Source organism: Eleutherodactylus coqui, unplaced genomic scaffold (assembly GCF_035609145.1).
Source record: "Eleutherodactylus coqui strain aEleCoq1 unplaced genomic scaffold, aEleCoq1.hap1 HAP1_SCAFFOLD_147, whole genome shotgun sequence".
In the NCBI taxonomy this organism is placed as follows: Eukaryota; Metazoa; Chordata; class Amphibia; order Anura; family Eleutherodactylidae; genus Eleutherodactylus; species Eleutherodactylus coqui.
The window spans coordinates 80,847-100,458 of NW_027102038.1; the positions used below are offsets into that span (position 1 = coordinate 80,847).

At 43.2% G+C, this 19,612-nt stretch overlaps 1 protein-coding gene across 3 annotated transcripts in view; it reads left to right on the forward strand.

The window, feature by feature from the left end:
* The window catches only part of AFDN (afadin, adherens junction formation factor), a 145,710-nt gene that overhangs the window by 71,505 nt on the left and 54,593 nt on the right, over positions 1-19,612 (forward strand). For all 3 annotated transcript variants that reach the window (XM_066588688.1, XM_066588690.1, XM_066588689.1), the window contains exon 3: positions 10,921-11,055. In XM_066588688.1, the coding sequence (XP_066444785.1) occupies positions 10,921-11,055 (135 nt within the window). The remainder of the gene's footprint in view (positions 1-10,920; positions 11,056-19,612) is intronic.

Below are 19,612 nucleotides of genomic sequence, written 5' to 3' on the forward strand. Positions count from 1 at the left end.
CCCATTCTTAATGATGCATTTGCATGTTGTGGTTGATCAAGGACCCCCATGCATTTTTTAAAAACCGGTTGTGTTGAAAACTGCAACAAAAAAACACCCTGTGGGAACGCAGCATTAAGAGACCTTTTTAAGCTTTCATTTCAGTTCATCAAGCTGCTTTCCTCTCTTCCATATGCCTGCCCCCCCTATCATTCTAGAATGGGTACACACAACATTGTCTTTCCATGAACACAGAAATGCAAAATGACAAAAACTGTTTGGCACATCCGCAGTACAGGATATGAAGACTGCAGACAGGTACGCGGGGGTCACTGGCCAAACACTGGGTCGGATTCTGCTGCGGCCTTGGTCCTGGTATTTAATATTAGAAAAGTACATTTAATTCTTCTTTTTTTTTTTTTTCTTTTGCAACACCCCTGGAAATCCTAAAGTTCAGCTCTGCTGCACTCTGCACTCCACTTTCTGAATATCTGAAATTTAACAGGTTTTTTTTTCAGTACTTCAGTATCCCTATGTGCAAGTCTAATACTAAGCAGCCCCCCCCCAATATGTGGCTGTATGTGTTTTATCTCTATTTTGCACCTGTGAATATCTCCATGTAGCATATTGCCTGTTCTGCTGGAAACTAGTGTAGATCAGAAAAGTACAGACGCCTTCTGTGAAACCAGGACAGAAACCTAGGGGGCAGGGTGTGAGATGGACATCTCTTTGATGTCATCCCTGACAGTTTTTTAAGCTTGCTAGACAAGCATGGAAGAGATGCGTACACATATTGCCCGCTATGGCTCCATCCTGTTCCTGTCTCCATGCAGTTTTCGGCACAAAGGACAGAAATCAGGACAGAACCAGCACTGGACTGTAAATACAAAAGTAAAAAGAGCCTACAGTCAGCTGCATCGACACGCCAAGGAGGTAGACAGGTTCAGGATTGTTTGCGCTAACATTTGCCAGCCAACCTCTGATAGACTATACAGTATAGCAGACCGTTTGTGCTTCTTGACAGCTGAAATCAATTGAAGTCAGTTGATGGAGGCAAGTAATAGATTATTGCAGTCTACGGGCTCCTGTCCACGGATAATGATTCGCCAGCGGCAATCGCCGTTGTATCATGCGGTCGGAAGCTTTCCATAGGGTTGCTATGGAAAGCGCAGGGCCTGGTGTCCACGAGCTGAGAATCATAGTGATTCTCCACTCGCGGGATCTAAATCGTGGCATGCCGTGATTCTCCGCGGTGAGCCTATCTGCCAGATAGGCTCAGCGCGGAGAGCGGTCAGCTTTCACCTGCTCCCGGGCGACGGCTCCCATGGCGGAGATCTGCTGCGGGATATCGCTACGCCTGTGGACAGGCAGCCTACAACAAGTGATTGAGTACAGCTTCTCCCCCAGAGAATAAGAACTGCTTAAGACGAGTGTATACACAAATACGGTCTTCTATACAAAATATATTTGTACGGTGATCAAAGTTGCTTTGCCATCTGAATGCCAGGTAAATGACAGCTCAAGTAAGAAGGGAATGGGGAATGCAGGGCAGGCTAGAGAGTTCCTAGTGGTGAGGGACTCAATTATAAAGGGGGACTAACGACAGTGGTCAATGGAGGATCCTCAAAAACAATTTCAGGGACCTAGGATCTAAGCTCAGGGCGAGGACCTCCAAGGTGGTTTTCTCAGAATTATTACTTATACAATGAGCCACAGCAGCAAGGCAGCAGGAGCTCAGGGAGTTAAACAAGTGGCTCCAGAGTTGGTGTAAGAAGGAGGGCTTCGGGTTCCTGGAGAACTGGGCTGACTTTGCTGTCTGCTACAGGCTCTACAGTAGGGACGGGCTGCATCTCGATCGGAAGGGTGCATCTGTGCTGGGGGAGAAGATGGCTAGAAGGTTGGAGGAGTTTTTAAACTAGGGACTGGGGGGGGGGGGGCAAAAAGAGTAATAGGGGAGAAGACGGCATAGACAGTGACCTGGGACCAAGTATTGGAAATGGGGGTCGAGTAGGGGGAAGGGTTAGTACAGTTAGAAGTGATGGAACAGCTAATAGGACCATAAGTAGCATAATGAATACAAAGATTAACAACAACCGTTTAAATTGCATGGCAGCGAATGCAAGCAGTCTGATCAGTAAAGTTGGTGAGCTTGAAGCAAGAATGGCTGAAGAAAATTACAACTTAGTAGGAATAACCGAAACATGGCTATATGATAAGTACGATTGGGCGGTGAATTTAGTGGGTTATAATCTCTTCAGGAAAGACCATAGGAAACAGAAAGGGGGGGAGGTATGTCTGTACATTAAATCCTACTTAATGCTGAAGCTACAGGAAGATATAGGTGTAGGAAATTAACATGTAGAATCCCTGTTGGTAGAAATACAGGGAGGAAAAAATAACAAAATCCTGATAGGGGTTTTCTATAGACCACCAAAAATAAAAGAAGATACTGAAAACTTTAATAAGAAGAAACTAATAAGAAGAAACTGAAAACTTATTAATAAATAAGGGGAGACGAATCCTGTAAATCTCAAAGGGTGATAAGTTCTTGAGAACAATTAAAGATAACCACCTTGCCCAACTTGTACAGACGCCAACTAGAGGAAGGGCCTCTCTGAACTTATTACCTAACAAACCGGACAGAATCACGGAGGTGCAGATTGAGGGACACTTGGGAAATAGTGACCACAATATAATTAATTTCCAGCTGTCATTCAATAGAAAGCCTTATCAGATAGCAACAAAAAATTTAACTTTGGTAAAGCAAAATTTGATCAGCTCAGAACTACTATCAGCAACATTAATTGGGATAGCGTCCTCAAAAATTATGGTTCAGGCGACAAATAGGAAAAGTTTTAAAACATCCTAATTACCTCATGTGAGCAGTTCATAGCCTTTAAAAATAAAAGAACTACAAGTAGAAGGAAACCAATGGGGCTCGACAAGACTGTAAGGGCAATAGCCAAACAAAAACAAATGATGTAAGGAAAAGATAGAAACTGCAAAGGAGGAGGCAGAAAGACTGATTGCCAAAGAGCGAAAATAACCCCAAACTATTTTTTTAATTATATAAACGGTAAAAAAGATTTGCAATGAAAGCACTGGCCCTTTAACAAATAATGCAGGAAAAATCATAGAAGATGATTGGGGGAGGGGGGGGGGATAAAACAAACTCCCTGGAAAATATTACCTGCCTAACTCAGGAGAGAGTGCAGATACTGTTTAAAAAAAAAAAAGATTAAAATTGACAAATCGCCATGCCCAGATGGCATACACCCAAGGGTTCTAAGGAAACTAATTGACGTGATAGACAGACTGCTATTTCTTATATTCAGGTACACTATTGAGACCGGGGATTGTACCACTTAATTGGCGTATTGCCAATTCGGTTCCAATATACAAAAAGGGGGTCAAGAAGGGAGCCTGTTAACTACAGGCTGGTAAGTCTCACTTCAATAATTGGAAAAAATTTTGAGAGGTTCTGAGAGATGCCATCCTGGAGTACTTCAAAGAAAACAACAGTATAACTCCTCATCAGCATGGGTTCATGAGGGGTCGATCATGTCAGACCAATTTGATCAGCTTCTACAATGAAGTAAGTTCTAGGCTGGACCTGGGAGAGTCTATTGATCTCGTATATCTGGATTTTTCTAAAGCATTTGACACTGTGCCGCATAATAGGTTGATATACAAAATGATGCAGCTCGGTCTGGGGGAAAAGTGTGCATCTGGGTAAAGAACTGGCTCAGAGATAGAAAGCAGAGGGTGATAATTAGAGATGAGCGAGCTTACTCGGCCACGCCCCTTTTTCGCCCGAGTATCGCGATTATCGAGTACTTCCGTACTCGTGCGAAAAGATTCGGGGGGCGCCGTGGGTGAGTGGGGGGTAGAGGGGGAGAGAGAGGGCTCCCCCCTGTTCCCCGCTGCTACCCCCCGCGCCGCCACGCCTCCCCCCGCCCCCTGGCGCCCCCCGAATCTTTTCACCCAAGTACTGAAGTACTCGAAAATAGCGGTACTCGATTGAGTAATTACTCGAAACGAGTACGTTCGCTCATCTCTAGTGATAATAAATGGTTTGTACTCTGATCAGGCCACAGTCACTAGTGGGGTGCTACAGGGTACAGTATTAGGCCCCAATCTGTTCAATATATTTATCAATGACCTTATAAAGGGACTGCACAGTAAAATATCAATATTTGCAGACCATACATAATTATACAAGGTAAATAATACAAAAGAGGACAATGTACAGCCGCAAATGGACCTAGATAAGCTTGGGGACTTGAGTAGAAAAATGGCAAATGAAGTTTAATATTGATAAATGTAAGGTTATGCACGTGGGCAAGAGAAATGAATGTCACCAATATACACTAAATGGGGTACTGCTAGGGAAAAGTGATATGGAAAAAGATCCGGGGGTACTAGTGGATTGTAGACTTAACTGGAGCAGTCATTGCCAATCAGCTGCTGCAAAAGCAAATAAAGTCTTGGGGTGCATTAAACGATGTATAGGGGTGGGGGAAGAGAACATTATGCTTTCTATATATAAGGCACTTGTCAGGCCTCACATGAAATACTGTGTACAGTTCTGGACATCGGTGCTCAGGAAAGGTGTCGCAATACTTGAGGGGGTTCAAAGAAGGGCGACTAAATTAATAAACATAATGGGAAGACTGGAATACCCAGAAAGGCTGTCTAAATTGGGATTATTCACCCCGGAAAAAGACCGTTAAGGGGCGACCAAATAACTATGTATAAATACATTAGGAGACAATATAAGAATCTCTCCTATGATCTGTTCATTCCCAGGACTGCGACTATAACAAGAGGGTATCCTCTACGTTTGGAGGAAGAAAGGTTTCATCACCAACATAGAAGGGGGCTCTTTACTATAAGAGCAGTGAGACTGTGGAACTCTCTGCCTGAGGATGTGGTCATGGCAAAATCGATAGAGGGGTTTAATAGGGGACTAGGTGCATTTGTAAAACGCTATGATATTACAGGATATAAACATTAAATAACCAGCAGGGTTGTTGATCCGGGTCTTTAAGTCAGGTAGGAACCTGCTTCAAAGGTGAGAGTTATTGAGCTTGGCTGGGTGTGGTATTCTCTGCCAGCCAATCCCGTCTTATTTGCTGCATATAAAAACCAGCATCTTTTAGTAGTTGATGCTAGTCATTTTATGTATCACTGTTAATCCCACTCAGAGCTGAAGACAGTCTGGACACCTGTAGTCCTTGTCTGTATCATATACAGACCCACTCTTTCCTCCCCTTCGACAGGTGAGGCTGCCAGATGTCTTATGTCTTGTGTGTGTCGGATGTGTGATGCATGACTGTTCCCTATGTCAGCACGGTGGCTGACTCTCTACTCACCTGGTGTGAGTACACTGGGACTGGCTATTGTTTACCATCTGTATGCATGAGTTCTGGGTGGGGTTCTTGTATATGTTGTATTCACAACCTTGAATGTAGGTGTAAACAGCGACGTGTTTGTATGTCTGTGCAAGTGGCCAGACATGCTCTATGTGCAGTCCTGTTCTGTGTGGTTTGTTTTACGCTGTATGTTGGTGTGAACAGCCACACTGTGCAAGTGGTCAGATATGTGCTTTATGTGCTGTCGTGTTCTGTGTATAGTGTCCTGCGTGTTTAGTGCGTCTCTCCAGGCTCCTAGCCAGGGATAGCCAGTTCCTAGATGAAGACCGGGGGCTGTCCTTATCAGGACAATCACTTTGCTTTTAGGCAGGGGTGCCCCACTTTCCCTGGTTAGTAAGGGACAGGGGTCCTTCCATCTTGCCTGGAGATGTGTAGTTTGTTAGTGCAAATGCTATATAAGTGTGTTTGCAGTTTTAAATGGACACACTTGCGTCGTGTGTTATGTCTGTGCAAGTGGTCAGACCTGTGCTTTATGTGCAGTCCTGTTCTGTGTTCAGTGTGTGTGTGAACAGTGTAGTGCCCAGTGCATCTCTCCAGGCTCCTGAATCAGGGATAGCCAGGTCACCAGATGAAAACAGTAAGGCTGTTCTTATCGGGTCAATCACCCTGCTTTTAGGCAGGGGTGCCCCACCTTCCCTGATTAGAAAGGGACAGGGGTCCTACCATCTTTACTTGGAGAGGGGTAATTTGTCAGTGCAAATGCTGTGAGTGTTTGCAGTTTTAAATGGACACAATCTTGCTCTAGTGCGCAGCAGGGATGTAACATGGACATAGTCTCCCTTCAGCCTAACATAGAATCATAGAATGGTAGGGTTGGAGGGGCCTCCAGGGTCATCGGGTCCAACCCCCTGCTCAGTGCAGGAATCACTAAATCATCCCAGAGAGATATTTGTCCAACCTTTGTTTGAACACTTCCACTGAAGAACTCTCCACCTCCCGTGGTAACCTGTTCCATTTATTGATCACCCTCACTGTCAAAGTATTTTTCTAATATCTAATTTGTGTCTCCTCTCTTTCAGTTTCATCCCATTGCTTCTGGTCTTTCCCTGTGCAAATGAGAATAGGGCTGATCCCTCTGCACTGTGACAGCCCTTCAAATATTTGTAGACCGCTATTAAGTCTCCTCTCAACCTTCTCTTCTGCAAGCTAAACATTCCCAGATCCTTTAACCGTTCCTCATAGGACATGATTTGCACACCGCTCACCATCTTGGTATTTTCTCTGAACTTGCTCTGGTTTGTCTATGTCTTTGTTTTAAAGTGGGGTGCCCAGAACTGGACACAGTATTCCAGATGAAGTCTGACTAAGGAAGAGTAGAGGTAGATAGTTACCACACGTGATCTAGACTCTATGCTTCTCTTAATACATCCCAGAATTGTTTTTGCCTTTTTGGCTTTAGCCATTAGTATACCCAAGTCTTTTTCACATGCTTTTTTATTTTCTAGTTGTAGGACTTTGCATTTCTTCTTGTTAAATACTAGAGATGAGCGAACGTACTCGGTCACGCCCCTTTTTCACCCGAGCGCCACGATTTTCGAGTACTTCCGTACTCAGGTGAAACGATTCGGGGGGCGCCGTGGGTGAGTGGGGGGGTTGCAGCGGGGAGTGGGGGGGGGGAGAGAGAGAGGGCTCCCCCCTGTTCCCCGCTGCTACCCCCCGCTCCGCCACGCCTCCCCCGGCGCCCCCCGAATATTTTCACCCGAGTACGGAAGTACTCGAAAATCGCGGTGCTCGATCGAGTAATTACTCAAAACGAGTATGTTTGCTCATCTCTATTAAATACCATACTGTTAGTCTCCGCCCACTGTTCAAGCTGTTCTAGATTTTTGAATACTCTCTCTCTCTCTCTCTTCCCTAGTGTTGGCTATCCCTCCTAGCTTTGTGTCTTTGGCAAATTTGATCAGTTTTACTATCAATTCCCTCCTCCAGATCATTTCTAAAAATGTTGAACAACATGGGGCCTTGGACAGAGCCTTGTGGTACCCCACTTGATACATTCTTCCACTTGGATGTGCAGCCATTTATGACTACTCTTTGAGTTCGATCACTCAGCCAGTTGGGAATCCACCTAACAGTTGTCTTGTCAATCCCATATTCTGTCACTCTTTCAATAAGTATAGTATGAGATTCTTTGTCAAATGCTTTACTAAGGTCAAAATATATTATACTATATACTATATCCACCGCATTTCCCTGATCAACCCAGTCGGTAATATTGTCATAGAAGGAAATTAGATTAGTCTGGCATGACTTGTTTGTTACAAACGCATGCTGGCTCTGGTTAATTACTCCATTTTCATCCAAGTACTTGCATACATGCTGTTTAATAATTCTTTCAAAGATCTTTCCCGGTATAGAAGTCAGGCTCACTGGCCTGCAATTTCCTGGATCCACCTTCTTCCATTTTTTGAAGATAGAGACAACATTTGCCCTTTTCCAATCTTCTGGGACTTCTCCTGTTCTCCAGAAATTTTCAAAGATTATGGCGAGTGATTCAGCAATTACCTCCACTGCTTCCTTTAGTATCCTAGGATGTAATTCCTCTGGACCAGAGACTTGAATTCCTTTAAGTTAGCTATGTGTTCCCTCACCATTTCTCTGCTTATAGATAGCCTGCATTCTTTTATTCCCCCAATAGCACAGGGAAGATCAGTTGATGTTCCATTTACTTTCTGAGAGAATACAAATACAAAATAGGAATTTAAAAGTTCGGCCTTCTCAACATCATTTTTAACCAATTTACCATTTTGATCTTGTAAGCATCCATTAGCATCTTTGACTGTTACTATGAGTAACTGCACATAAAAGTTTACTTTTTTGTGCACGCAGGGCCTGTTCATATGCGCATTTTGGTAGTGCCATAATTGTATTAAAAAAAATTGAATTAATAAAATCAACATGTCATCTGTACATCCTGCAAAATATAATCTTACAGTTATGGCTTTTTGAATATGGCAACTAAAAGTACTATAAAAAATGCTCTTATAGTGCAAGAGTAGTAAAATATAAAAAATTTGGTATTGTCATAAATTGTAGTGACCTGCAGAAGATGGTTAGCATGTAATTTATGCCACATGGTGAATGGCATATAATACAATGAGTCAGCTGCGGTGTTTTGTACACCTCTGCTCTCAAAATAAAAAAAAACTATCAAAAAGTCCTCCGTACCCCAGAATGCTACTAATTAAAATATCGTCTCATCTTGCAAAAAGCAAGCTCCTACAGTTTTGTAGACTGAAAAGTAAGGGTTATGGCTCTCTGAATATGGTGATAAAGTGCTTTTACGTTCTGTTTACACATGGCAGATTTTCTGTAGCTGAAAATATCACAGCAAATCTGCAACAAAATTCACCTCAATCTGTGCCAAAAGGTGTGCATTTTCATTCTGTTGAAGGAGTGAAATTAGCAACAGATCCCCACCACAATCCACACCATTTTACAGATGCAGAAAACCTGCTCCATTTGCGAACATACCCTAGGCTAATTTCACACAGGCAAGTGCAATATCAGGCCATAAAATTCAGCCTGATATCGCACTCGCCAACGGGCCATGTCCCTGCGGGATGTAAGGTGTTTTGGTTTTTTTTTTAAGCTGTGGCGGAGGATCACTGAGTGTTTCCCATTGTCTTCAATGGGTAAACCCCACATCACACTCGCATGTACCTCACACACCATGTTATGCTACGCCGGCCTCATTGAAAACAATGGGCGATACGAGGTGTTCGAAGGGAACTCCCAAAGATAGGACATGCAGTTTTGTTTTTTTCCCGCGCCGCGATGCAGGGAGAAACCACTTATGTGTATAACTTTATTCTAAAGAATGTGGTTAATATTCGTGCAAGATTTGTGCGTCTCGCAACACACTAATTCCGTGCGATTTTCTCGGCCATGTGAAAAAGTTTTACTATTTTTGTGCAATGCTGCCAAGTGTGTGTGTATATCAATCATCATTGTGAAAATCCAATCCTTAAGCGCACTTTGAAAAATTGTAATAAGCCCAGCGTCAGGAATGCCTGTCTTAATAAATTTTTCCCTTGGTATTTATTAAATATTGTGTGTATTGCAAGCAGAATTTTTCAAATTTGTAAAGTGTTAATTTTCTCACTTTTTTCTCTACCCTTTTCATTTCTTTAGAAAGTAAACATAAAACATATGCACCAAACTTTACCACTGACCTGATGTGTAATGAACATAACGTTTCACGAAAAAAGAGTTTAGAATGACTTGGGCCACCTGCAGACGGCCGGGTCGGATCCAGCTGCGAGAATTCCCGACCCGAGCGTCTGCAGAGAGCAGCGCGGGCACTCACCTCTCCCGCGGCCCCGGCTCTTTCATGTGCCGGCTGCCGGGCAGCCGGCGCATGCGCAGAGCTGGGCCTTGGCCGGTGAGTGACGTTTCTGTGCGGGGCTCTGTGAGCCCCGCACAGAAATACAGCATGCCGCGATTTGTTTGAAATCTCGCACGGCCAAATCGTGGCCGTCTGCCTAGGATTGCATTTGTTAACGCAATCCTATGGTAGCTTCCAGGGGTGGAGATTCCGCAGGAAATCCCGCCGCGAAATTTCCGCCCGTCTGCAGGCGGCCTTGGTGAAGTAAAACTGTTCCATGGTTACTACACACAAAGTGATGTCAGATTTGAAAAAAAAGTAATGCCACGAAGGCCAAAATTAGCTGTAACAGTAAGAGTTGGGCTGCTTTTCCACCTGGAGCGTCTGACAGACATAAAACCTGAAGAAAGCTTTTTTTTTTTATCCATGGATTTCAATGGGGTTTTTCAAAAAACAGAAGGCAAACTAAAAGGCTTCATTTTGCTTCCACTCTGTCAGGTTTCCATTTTTTGAACAGAAAAATGACACTGCAAACGAAGTTTGATTCTACAGACTTTGTTTTGTAAATCTAGAATTTTTGAACATTTTTTTCCCTATTTAAATTGTAACCTTTTTTTCCAGCAGGGTCCCATTGTCTTGTGTCAGTCTCTAACTGATTTGTGAAGTGCAGTAGAAAAAGTTACAACTGTAAATTATCTGTCATTTGTTTATAGTAAGGCTGGGTTCACATGGGGCGGATTTGCCGCGGTTTTGCCGCGGTTTCAGAATATGCCGCATGTCCATTCTTTTTTTCATTCCGCTGCGGCCGCGCGCTCCTCTATGGGAGCGCCGGCCACAGCGAAAGAGCGAGCGGCCGGGCCGCTTCAAAGCCGCCGCGGCTTAAACCGCGGCGGTTCTCCCGGCGGAAATCTCGCGGTTTTTGCTGTGGCCAGTGTGAACCCAGCCTAAACGTAACATTTACCTTTTCTGTCTGCTGCCAACAAGATTTTGCATTAAGATTTGTTTCAGATGTGGCCTATTGATCTTTTTTCCCTAAAGTTAGTACTGTTAAATATTAATCTGTCCTTTTTGGCAATCTGATACTGTTACCGTGTGTAGTCCACTTTATTCAGATTTTGCTAGACCAGTAATTTGCAGATTGCATGAAAAGCATTTCTGAGAAACCCTTTTGTTACTCAGTTGCAGGATGAAGAAAGGAGGCGGCAGCAACAACTGGAAGAAATTCGCAAACGAGAAGCTGAGGAGCGCATGAAACAAGAGGAGGAACGGAGGCATCGTGAGGAGGAGCGGACCAAGCGAGAAGCTGAAGAAAAGGTTTTGTAGAATCTCCTGTAAAATAACAGTCCGGGTTTTGTGGAACATAATTGTTCACGGCTAATTTGTTTGTTTAGAATTCTAACTCCTCTATTGGAAATTGTCATACAATCAATCACCTTCATATATAACCTGTCAAAGGAGTACTTTGCATTATACATCTACGATATTGAGTATACAAAGTATGCCCTCAATCCAAAATATGTTCAAGTAACTGCTCCATTTAACCCCTTGAGTGGTGGGTTTCTTACCACCCTGTCAGACCCACCAGGGCTGGTTTTTTAAATGGTCTAATCATTTAATTTCAACTAATTTTGCAATCACGTTCCAAGACCCATAACTTTTTCATTTTTCCATTGACACGGTCATATGAAGGCTTGTTTTTGGCGGGACAAGTTGTACTTTTTGATTGCATCATTTTTGGGTATGTATAATGTATTGCATAACTTTTGTAAAACATTTGTAGGGAGATTAGGGGGGAAAAAAAGAAATTCTGCCATTTGTTTTTTGGATTTCATCTTTACAGCGCTCAGCATGCAGAATAAATAATGTGATAACATTATTCTCTGAGTCAGCATGATTCAGGCGATACCAAGTTTATACAGTTTTTTTGTTTTGCTATTTTTGTACATTTAAAACATTTTTTTTTCTTAAAAGTTTGCTTTTGTGTCGCCACATTCCAAGAGCCGTATCATTTTTTTTCCCATTGCCAGAGCTCTAGAAGGGCTTGTTTTTTGCGGGACGAACTCTTGTCTTCATTTATCTAATTTTTTTGGAACATGTAAAATTTTGATCGCTTTTTATTCCATTTTTTCTGGTGGCAAGATTAACAAAATCTGTAATTCTGGCATGTTTTTTAGTTTTATTTTTCACTGCATTCTCTGAGCAGTATAAATAATGTATTAAAGTAATTCAACAGGCCAGTACGATTATGCCAATGGCAAATTGTAATAGTTTTTTTTCTTTTTCACGACTTTTTCACACTTAGAAAAAAAAAAAGTTATAAAAGTTAAAAACACCCTCCTTTTGCCATATCTACAATAAAAAAAATCAAAATCATAAAAGAAAAATACATATTTGGTATCGCCGCGTCCATAAAAGTCCGATCTATGAAAGTAGTGCAATATTTACCCCACACGGTGAACGAAGTCTGAAAAAAAGTAAAGAACACCACAAATGCACTTTTTCAGTCACCCTGTCTCCTAGAAAAATGCAATAAAAAGCGATCAAAAAGTTGTATATATTCTAAATTACTACTAACGTAAACTACAGGACATCCTGCAAAAAATGAGCCCTTGCTCAAGTACATTGACGGAAAAATAAAGTTATTGCGCGCAGAAGATGCAGCAGAAAATAATTTTAAAAAATTAAATGTCTTTGAAAAAAAATACAAGTACTACAGCAAAAGAAAGCTATACAAGTTTGGTATCGTAGTAATTGTACGGACCCATAGAATAAAGTTATCATGTCATTTTTGTTGCACTTTGTGTGCCGTAGAAACAAAACGCACTGAAGATGGCAGAATGTCATTTTTTTTTCATTTTACTCCACTTAGAATTTTGTAAAAGTTTTTCAGTACATTATATGGTACTTTAAATAGCACCATTAAAAAATGCAGCTCGTCCCACAAAAAACAAGCCCGCATACAGCGACGTCGATGAATAAATAATGGAGTTATGATTTTTTTAAACAGTGGGAGGGAAAAAAGGGGCCGTGTCATTAAGGGGTTAAATAATGTACTAACTTCGTTCTCTGGGTCATTACGATGCAGGGATACCACATGTGTAATTTTATTTTAAATTTTTTACAAAGTAAAGGGAGACAAGTGTTTTTTGTTTTGTTTTATTTTGAACTTTTTTTTTTTTTGTCTCTTTAGGGTACTTTCACAGAGACCCATCAGGACCCCCTGATCACATTCTGGGGGTCCAATGGTGACAGCCCTTTACATGCTGCAGTCACATAGACTGCAACATGTAAAGGGTTAACACAGCATTGATCAGAGGTTTTCTCTGATCTCTGCTGTAAGAGCTGGTGCCTGGCTGTCCTCTGACAGCCAAGCACCAGCTCTACCTGCTGCAGAGACCATCGGCTTGCTTCTGACAAGCCGATGGTCTCTATGGTAACCTGTATACAAACCAGTGCAGGGGTTTAAAATTAAAAGTGGGAGATTGCCGGCAGATCGGCAATATCTCCCTGCTTCTTATTTCAAAATCCTGAACTGCTTTGTGTGGGTCTGTGTAGGCAGAGCACAGTGCCACAGCTTGTGGCATTGTGCTCTGCAGCTCCCATAGTGATACATAGCCCGGAAATATTCCGGGCTATATCGGTATGGGCAGTGGAGCTCGTCCCGGAAAATTTCCGGGCGTGCCATTCAAGGGGTTAATTTCCTGGGTATTATGTCGTTGCAAAGTTCATTTAAAGCACACAAGCAAAAGTTAAACTGGTTTTCTAGGCAATTACCGGCGACCTGTTTTTTGGATAGGTCATTAATAGCGATCCCTCTTTATACAATGCGGATGCTGGCTGTTTCTTGCAGACAGCACCTGCCCACAACAGCTCCAATATACCGCTCCACTCATCGGAGCTGTTAATCCTTTAAGTGCCGCCGTCAATTCTAACAGTGGTATTTAAATGCCCTGACCCATGTTCGGGGGTCCCATACGGCCTCCTGCGATGTGACCGCAGGTTACCATGCGGTTGTCATGGCAGCCGGGGGCTTTCTGAAAGGCCCCAGGGCTGCCATTGCAAAGTGCCTATCAAGCCATGCCTGTAGCATACCCGTTGGATCACGATATGATGTAATGCTATGGCATTACATCATACTGCAGGAGCGATCAAAGCATCACAAGTTCTTATCCCCTATAGGGGCTAAAAAAAGTAAAGTTTTTTACTAATTACTGTATATACTCTAGTATTAGCTGACCCGATTATAAGCCGATTCAATAAGTTTTACCACAAAAAACTGCCAAAACTTATTGACTCGAGTATAAGCCTAGCTATACTCGAGTATATACTAGGTAAAAAAAAAAACAAAACTCAATACTCACCTCCCAGCCGCCATCTGTTTCCCTGGCGCGAGGCTTTTCCATGCTCTGCTTTGAATTTCCCCGCCGTTAGCGCTGTGTAAGTAAGCGCTGTGATTGGATCGAGCGCCACCCAATCACAGCTGGCACTCGATAAACGAATCGTAGCCATTCAGTGATGTCATTCACTGGCTGTGAATGATCAAGCGCAGGCTGTGATTGGCTGCCGCTCAATCCAATCACAACGCTTACTTAAACATTGCTGACGGTGGGGGAGTTCAAAGCCGAAAAGAGAGATAACAGCGGGGAGAAGTCTCAAGCAGCTTGCCACACCGCCAGGGTCACAGATGCCGGCTGGGAAGTGAGTATTGCTTTTTTTTTGTTTTGTTTTTTTACCTCACTCGAGTATAAGCAGAGTGGGGCTTTTTAAGCACAAAAAAATGTGCTGAAAAACTCTGATTATACTCGAGTATATATGGTATTTAAAAAAAAAAAAAAGTGCTAAGATATGAAAAATGCACTTGCCATATTTATAATAAAATCTAAATAATGAAACAAAAATACATATTTGCTATTGCTGCTTCCGTAAAAGTGTGATCTAGCAAAGTAACACATTATTTACCCCACACGGTGAACGTCATCAGAAAAAAAAGTTAAGAAGGCTAGAATTGCGTTTCGTCATCCCATCTCCAAGAAAGATGCAATAATCGATCAAAAAGTTGTATGTACTCCAAAATAGTACCAACAGAAACTACAGTACATCCCACACAAAATGAGCCCACACACAACTATGTCGACGGAAAAATAAAGTTTATGGCTGTCAGAACATTGCAGCAGAAAATAATTTTTAAAAAATTACATATCTTTGAAAAAAATGAAAGTATTACAGCAAAAAAAAAACTATATACCATATATACTCGAGTATAAGCCTTGTTTTTCAGTACATTTTTTTTTAATGCTGAAAAAGCCCCCCTCGGCTTATACTCGAGTGAGGTAAAAAAAACCTGCAATACTTGCCTCCCAGCCTGCGTCTGTGTCCCCGGCACGATGGTCTCCCTGGCGGTGCGGCAAGCTGCTTGAGAATTCTTCCCACTGTTATCTCCCTGCTCAGCTTTGAATTCCCCCGCCGTCAGCGCTGTGTAGGTAAGTGCTGTTATTGGATCAAGTGCCAGCCATTCACAGCCATTCCGTGGATGACCTCACTGAATGGCTGTGATTGGTTTATCGAGCGCCGGTTGTGATTGGCTGATGCTCGATCCAATTAAAGCACTTACCTACAAGCTCTGACGGCAGGGTAATTCAAAGCCGAGCGGGGAGATGACAGCAGGGAGAATTCTCAAGCAGCTTGCTGCACCGCCAGGGAGACCATCGCGCCGGGGACACAAACGCTGGCTGGGAGGTGAGTATTGCGTTTTTTTTACCTAGTATATACTCGAGTATAGCTAGGCTTATAATCGAGTCAATAAGTTTTCCCAGTTTTTTGTGGTAAAACGTATTGGCTTGGCTTATACTCGGGTCGGCTAATACTCGAGTATATATGGTAAACCTGGTATAGTAGTAATTGTACTGAGCGACACAAAGTTATGTCATTTTTCTTGCAATGTGTACGTCGTAGAAACAAGGTGCACTGACAGATTTTTTTTTTTCCATTATACTCCTCTAAGGCCTCCTGCACACGGGCGGGACGGACCCCGTATAAGGATTCCCGCAACAGAGTTTGTCTCGGTGCCCAGCCGGTGACCACTGCATGCCTGTCAGGCAGCTCTGCACAGCGCTGCGGATGTGCTGTCCGGCAGTCCGTTGCGCATGTGCAGTAGCCACCAGGGCTCCGTAGTGATGCGGCTCCCATGATACTTCCGCAGTGCTCACTACGGGAGTGCCGCAGGACAGCCGGCTTCATTGACTAAAAATGGAAGCTGGCTGTGCGTAACCCACACAAAATCGCAGCATGCTGCGATTTATTCTCCTTGAGCGGAAAATCGCAATCTATTTCCGCTGGTGGAGATGAAATGGTGTTTTGCCTTTGAATACTATGGGCTGTATTTGCTGCGGGGCCCGGAGGCGGACAGCTGCCGCAGACTCCACAATGCAAATTACGTTTTTCAGTACATTATATGGTACATTTAATAGTATCATTGAAAAATACAACTTGTCCCGCACAATTCAAGCCCTCGAACATCTACGCCGATGGGTAAACAAGAGTCATAATTTTTTTAAATTGTGAGGAAAAACCGAAAAGGGGGGGGGGGGGGGAAGGGCCACATCACTAAGGCTTAAAGGGGTTGTCAATTACAAAAGGGGACTTTTAATGAGCCATCTGTGCTGTAAAATAACAATCAGCTAATAATCACCTCTTGCCAGCTCGTCCCACGCTGCCAGCGCCGGTCTCAGCTCTGTTGTTTACAGGCTGTACTCAGCCTGTGGTCCCGTAAACCTGTCTGCTGCAGCCAATGACAGCCCTGAGTGATCATGAAGTGCACAGTCATTGGCTGCAGGAGCTGTTTGTAGACAGGCTCGGGCTGAAGACCAGAACCACTCACAGGAGACAGTGGGAAAGGTGGGTATCAGCTGAATATTTTACAGTATTTAAAAGCCACTCTATATAACATGGAAAACCCCTTAGTGACGGAGCTTTTTTGCTTTTTTCCATTTTTGTTTTTTCCTACTCCCTTTTAAAAAATCGTAGCTCCTTTATTTATCCATCGACGTCGCTGTATGAGGGCTTGTTTTTTGCGGGATGAGTTGTATTTTTCAATAGCACTATTTATTGTACATAGGGGTCACGGAGAGCGCCAAAACACTATGTATGTATACCACAATAATGCTCGTGTGGTAACTCACCTGGTGCAAGGCATATCACACTCAGGTGATTATGCCTGCACCCGACATCCTGGTGTGCTTGTAAAGGTTACTTTATCCAGGATATACCAAAGACAAATAAGCAGAAAAAAATCCAACTTTTTTGGAGAGCTGCAGGTCACAATAGAACTCCGTTCCTCCTAGGAGGTCGGATAAATCAAAAGAAACTACAGAAAAAAGACTATAGACCTGCGCTACTTAGTATACCAAATTATGAGACATAAATATTGAGACACGCATAATTTGGTATACTAAGTAGCGCAGGTCTATAGTCTTTTTTTCTGTAGTTACTATTTATTGTACCATATAATTTACTGAAAAACTTTTTAAAAATTCTTAGCGGAGAGAAATGGAAAAAAAATGACATTCCACCATCTTTCGGTGCGTCCTGTTTCTACAGCACACAAATTGCCACAAAAACGACCTGATATTTTTATTTTATGGGTCAGTACGATTGCTACGATACCAAACTTTTATAGTATTTTTTTTTGCTGTAGTACTTTTATTTTTTTTTTTTTAAAGATATTTAATTTTTTTCAATTATTTTCTGCGGTCAATTTGTGCGCGCAATACCTTTTTTATTTTTTCGTCGACGTAGTTGAGCAAGGGCTCATTTTTTGCGGGATGTCCTGAAGTTTCCGATAGTATCAATTTGGAATACATACAACTTTTTGATCACTTTTTATTGCATTTTTTCTGGGAGACAGGGTAACTAAAAAAGTGTATTTCTGGCGTTCTTTATTTTTTTTTTCAGACTACGTTCACCGTGTGGGAAAAATAATGCACTACTTTGATAGCTTGGACTTTTACGGACGCGGCGATATCAAATACATATTTTTATTTTATGATTTAGATTTTTTAATAATGGATATGGCAAAAGGGGGGTGATTTAAACTTTTAGAACTTTTTTTGTTTTTAACAATTAAAAAAACTTTATTGATTATTTTTTTTACATTACTTTGAAGTCCCCCTGGGGGACTTTAACATGCGATGCTTTGATCGCTCCTGCAGTATGACGTAATGCTATAGCATTACGTCATACTGCTTTTTTACAGGCAGTCTTTCAAGCCACCCTGTGTGGATGGCTTGATAGGCAGTCTGCTAAGGCAGCCCTGGGGCCATTCATTAGGCCCCCGGCTGCCATGACACCTGCACGGCTCCCCGATCTCACCGCGGGGGGGCCGCGCGGGACCCCCGAACAGCGTTCAGGGGATTTAAATGCCGCTGTCAGAATTGACAGCGGCATTTAAAGGGTTAATAGCCGCGATCGGCCGAGCGCAGCTATTGCCCGCGGGTGTCAGCTGTAATAAACAGCTGATGCCCGCGCTGTATGGAGGGAGATAGCGCCGCTACCTCCCTCCATACACGTCCTGCAACAGCAGGATATAGTTTTACGATAGGGCCGTCACTAAGGGGTTAAGGGGAGAGAGCTGCACGTACTCACCGGGCTACTGCCAAATAAACAGCGTTCAGCGTTCTGGGCATTCCGATTGTTCACAGCATCTTCTCATCAGATGATCAGCAGGGGTCCTAAGCTTCTATTGAGGACTTATTCTGTATCATCAGTGTCACGACTGGGGTCCGGGCAGGTGGAAGTCCCTAATCCTACCAGCAACTCCTGTCCCTACCTACTTGACCCCCTAGGCTTAGACCCTAGGGAGACAACTGGGCGACAGTCCCTAAGCTCACTAGGAATAAGGGGCAGGAGTCAGACTTGCTGACAAATACACAAAAACAAACACAAAAGCAGGGTCAGGCAATCCGGGTAGGTAACAGGAGAGAACGCAGTACAAGGGGTCAAACGAAGTCTAAGTCAGGTCCAAAGCAAGCACGTTCAAAAAGGACCTCAATTCAAGGTAACGTGGGTGTAGCTGGAGACCAAACATACACTGGCAAGGTCAGAAGGAAACTGAACAGTTTAAATGCTGTCAGAACTCCCGCCCCAGCAGCTGATTGAGGTGGGGAGCCTGACAGCTGCAGGACCCAATCACAGGACGCTGGAAGAAACAGCCCCCGGCGCCTGCTAAAGACAGTCAGAGACAGAGCAAGCGTGTCCGAGTTTCATGGCAATAGGGTCGCGGTGTGGAATGGCACCTGCCGCGTCCCCAGCAACCCGGCTACCTAGGCGCCTGCCCCCTGAGCACGGGAGTGCGTGCCCGGAGCTGACGTCCAGGATTATGGCTGCCAGGGGAGGTCACAAAGATCTGTGCTCCCCTGCACCACAGCCTGTGTGATAAGACCGGCGGTGAGGGCACGGAGACACCGAGAGCCGTCGGTCATGACAATCAGTAGTTTTCACCTGGGAAACTTCTCTCAGGGTTTATGTATGGTTCCGACTTTTGTTTCAAAGTATCATAATTTCTAATTCTAAAAATAAGACTTAAAGGAGTCTGTCACCTCCCTAATGCTGCCCGGGCTGTAGTGAGCGCAGTATGACAGACACTGACATCAGTGTGTCATCTATACCAACCGCTGCAGGAGTTTTGTAATACTATGAATACAAAGGCTGACACAACTGACTTGGCTACACACTAGGATGTAATGACCTATCTGATACCATGATTTAGCAAATTAAATAGATATAAACATAGACAGGTTTATTGGTGCCCTCCATATAGTCTATAAATACTAAAATACACAATGGGTGTCCAATACATCCAGAGGAGTATATACAC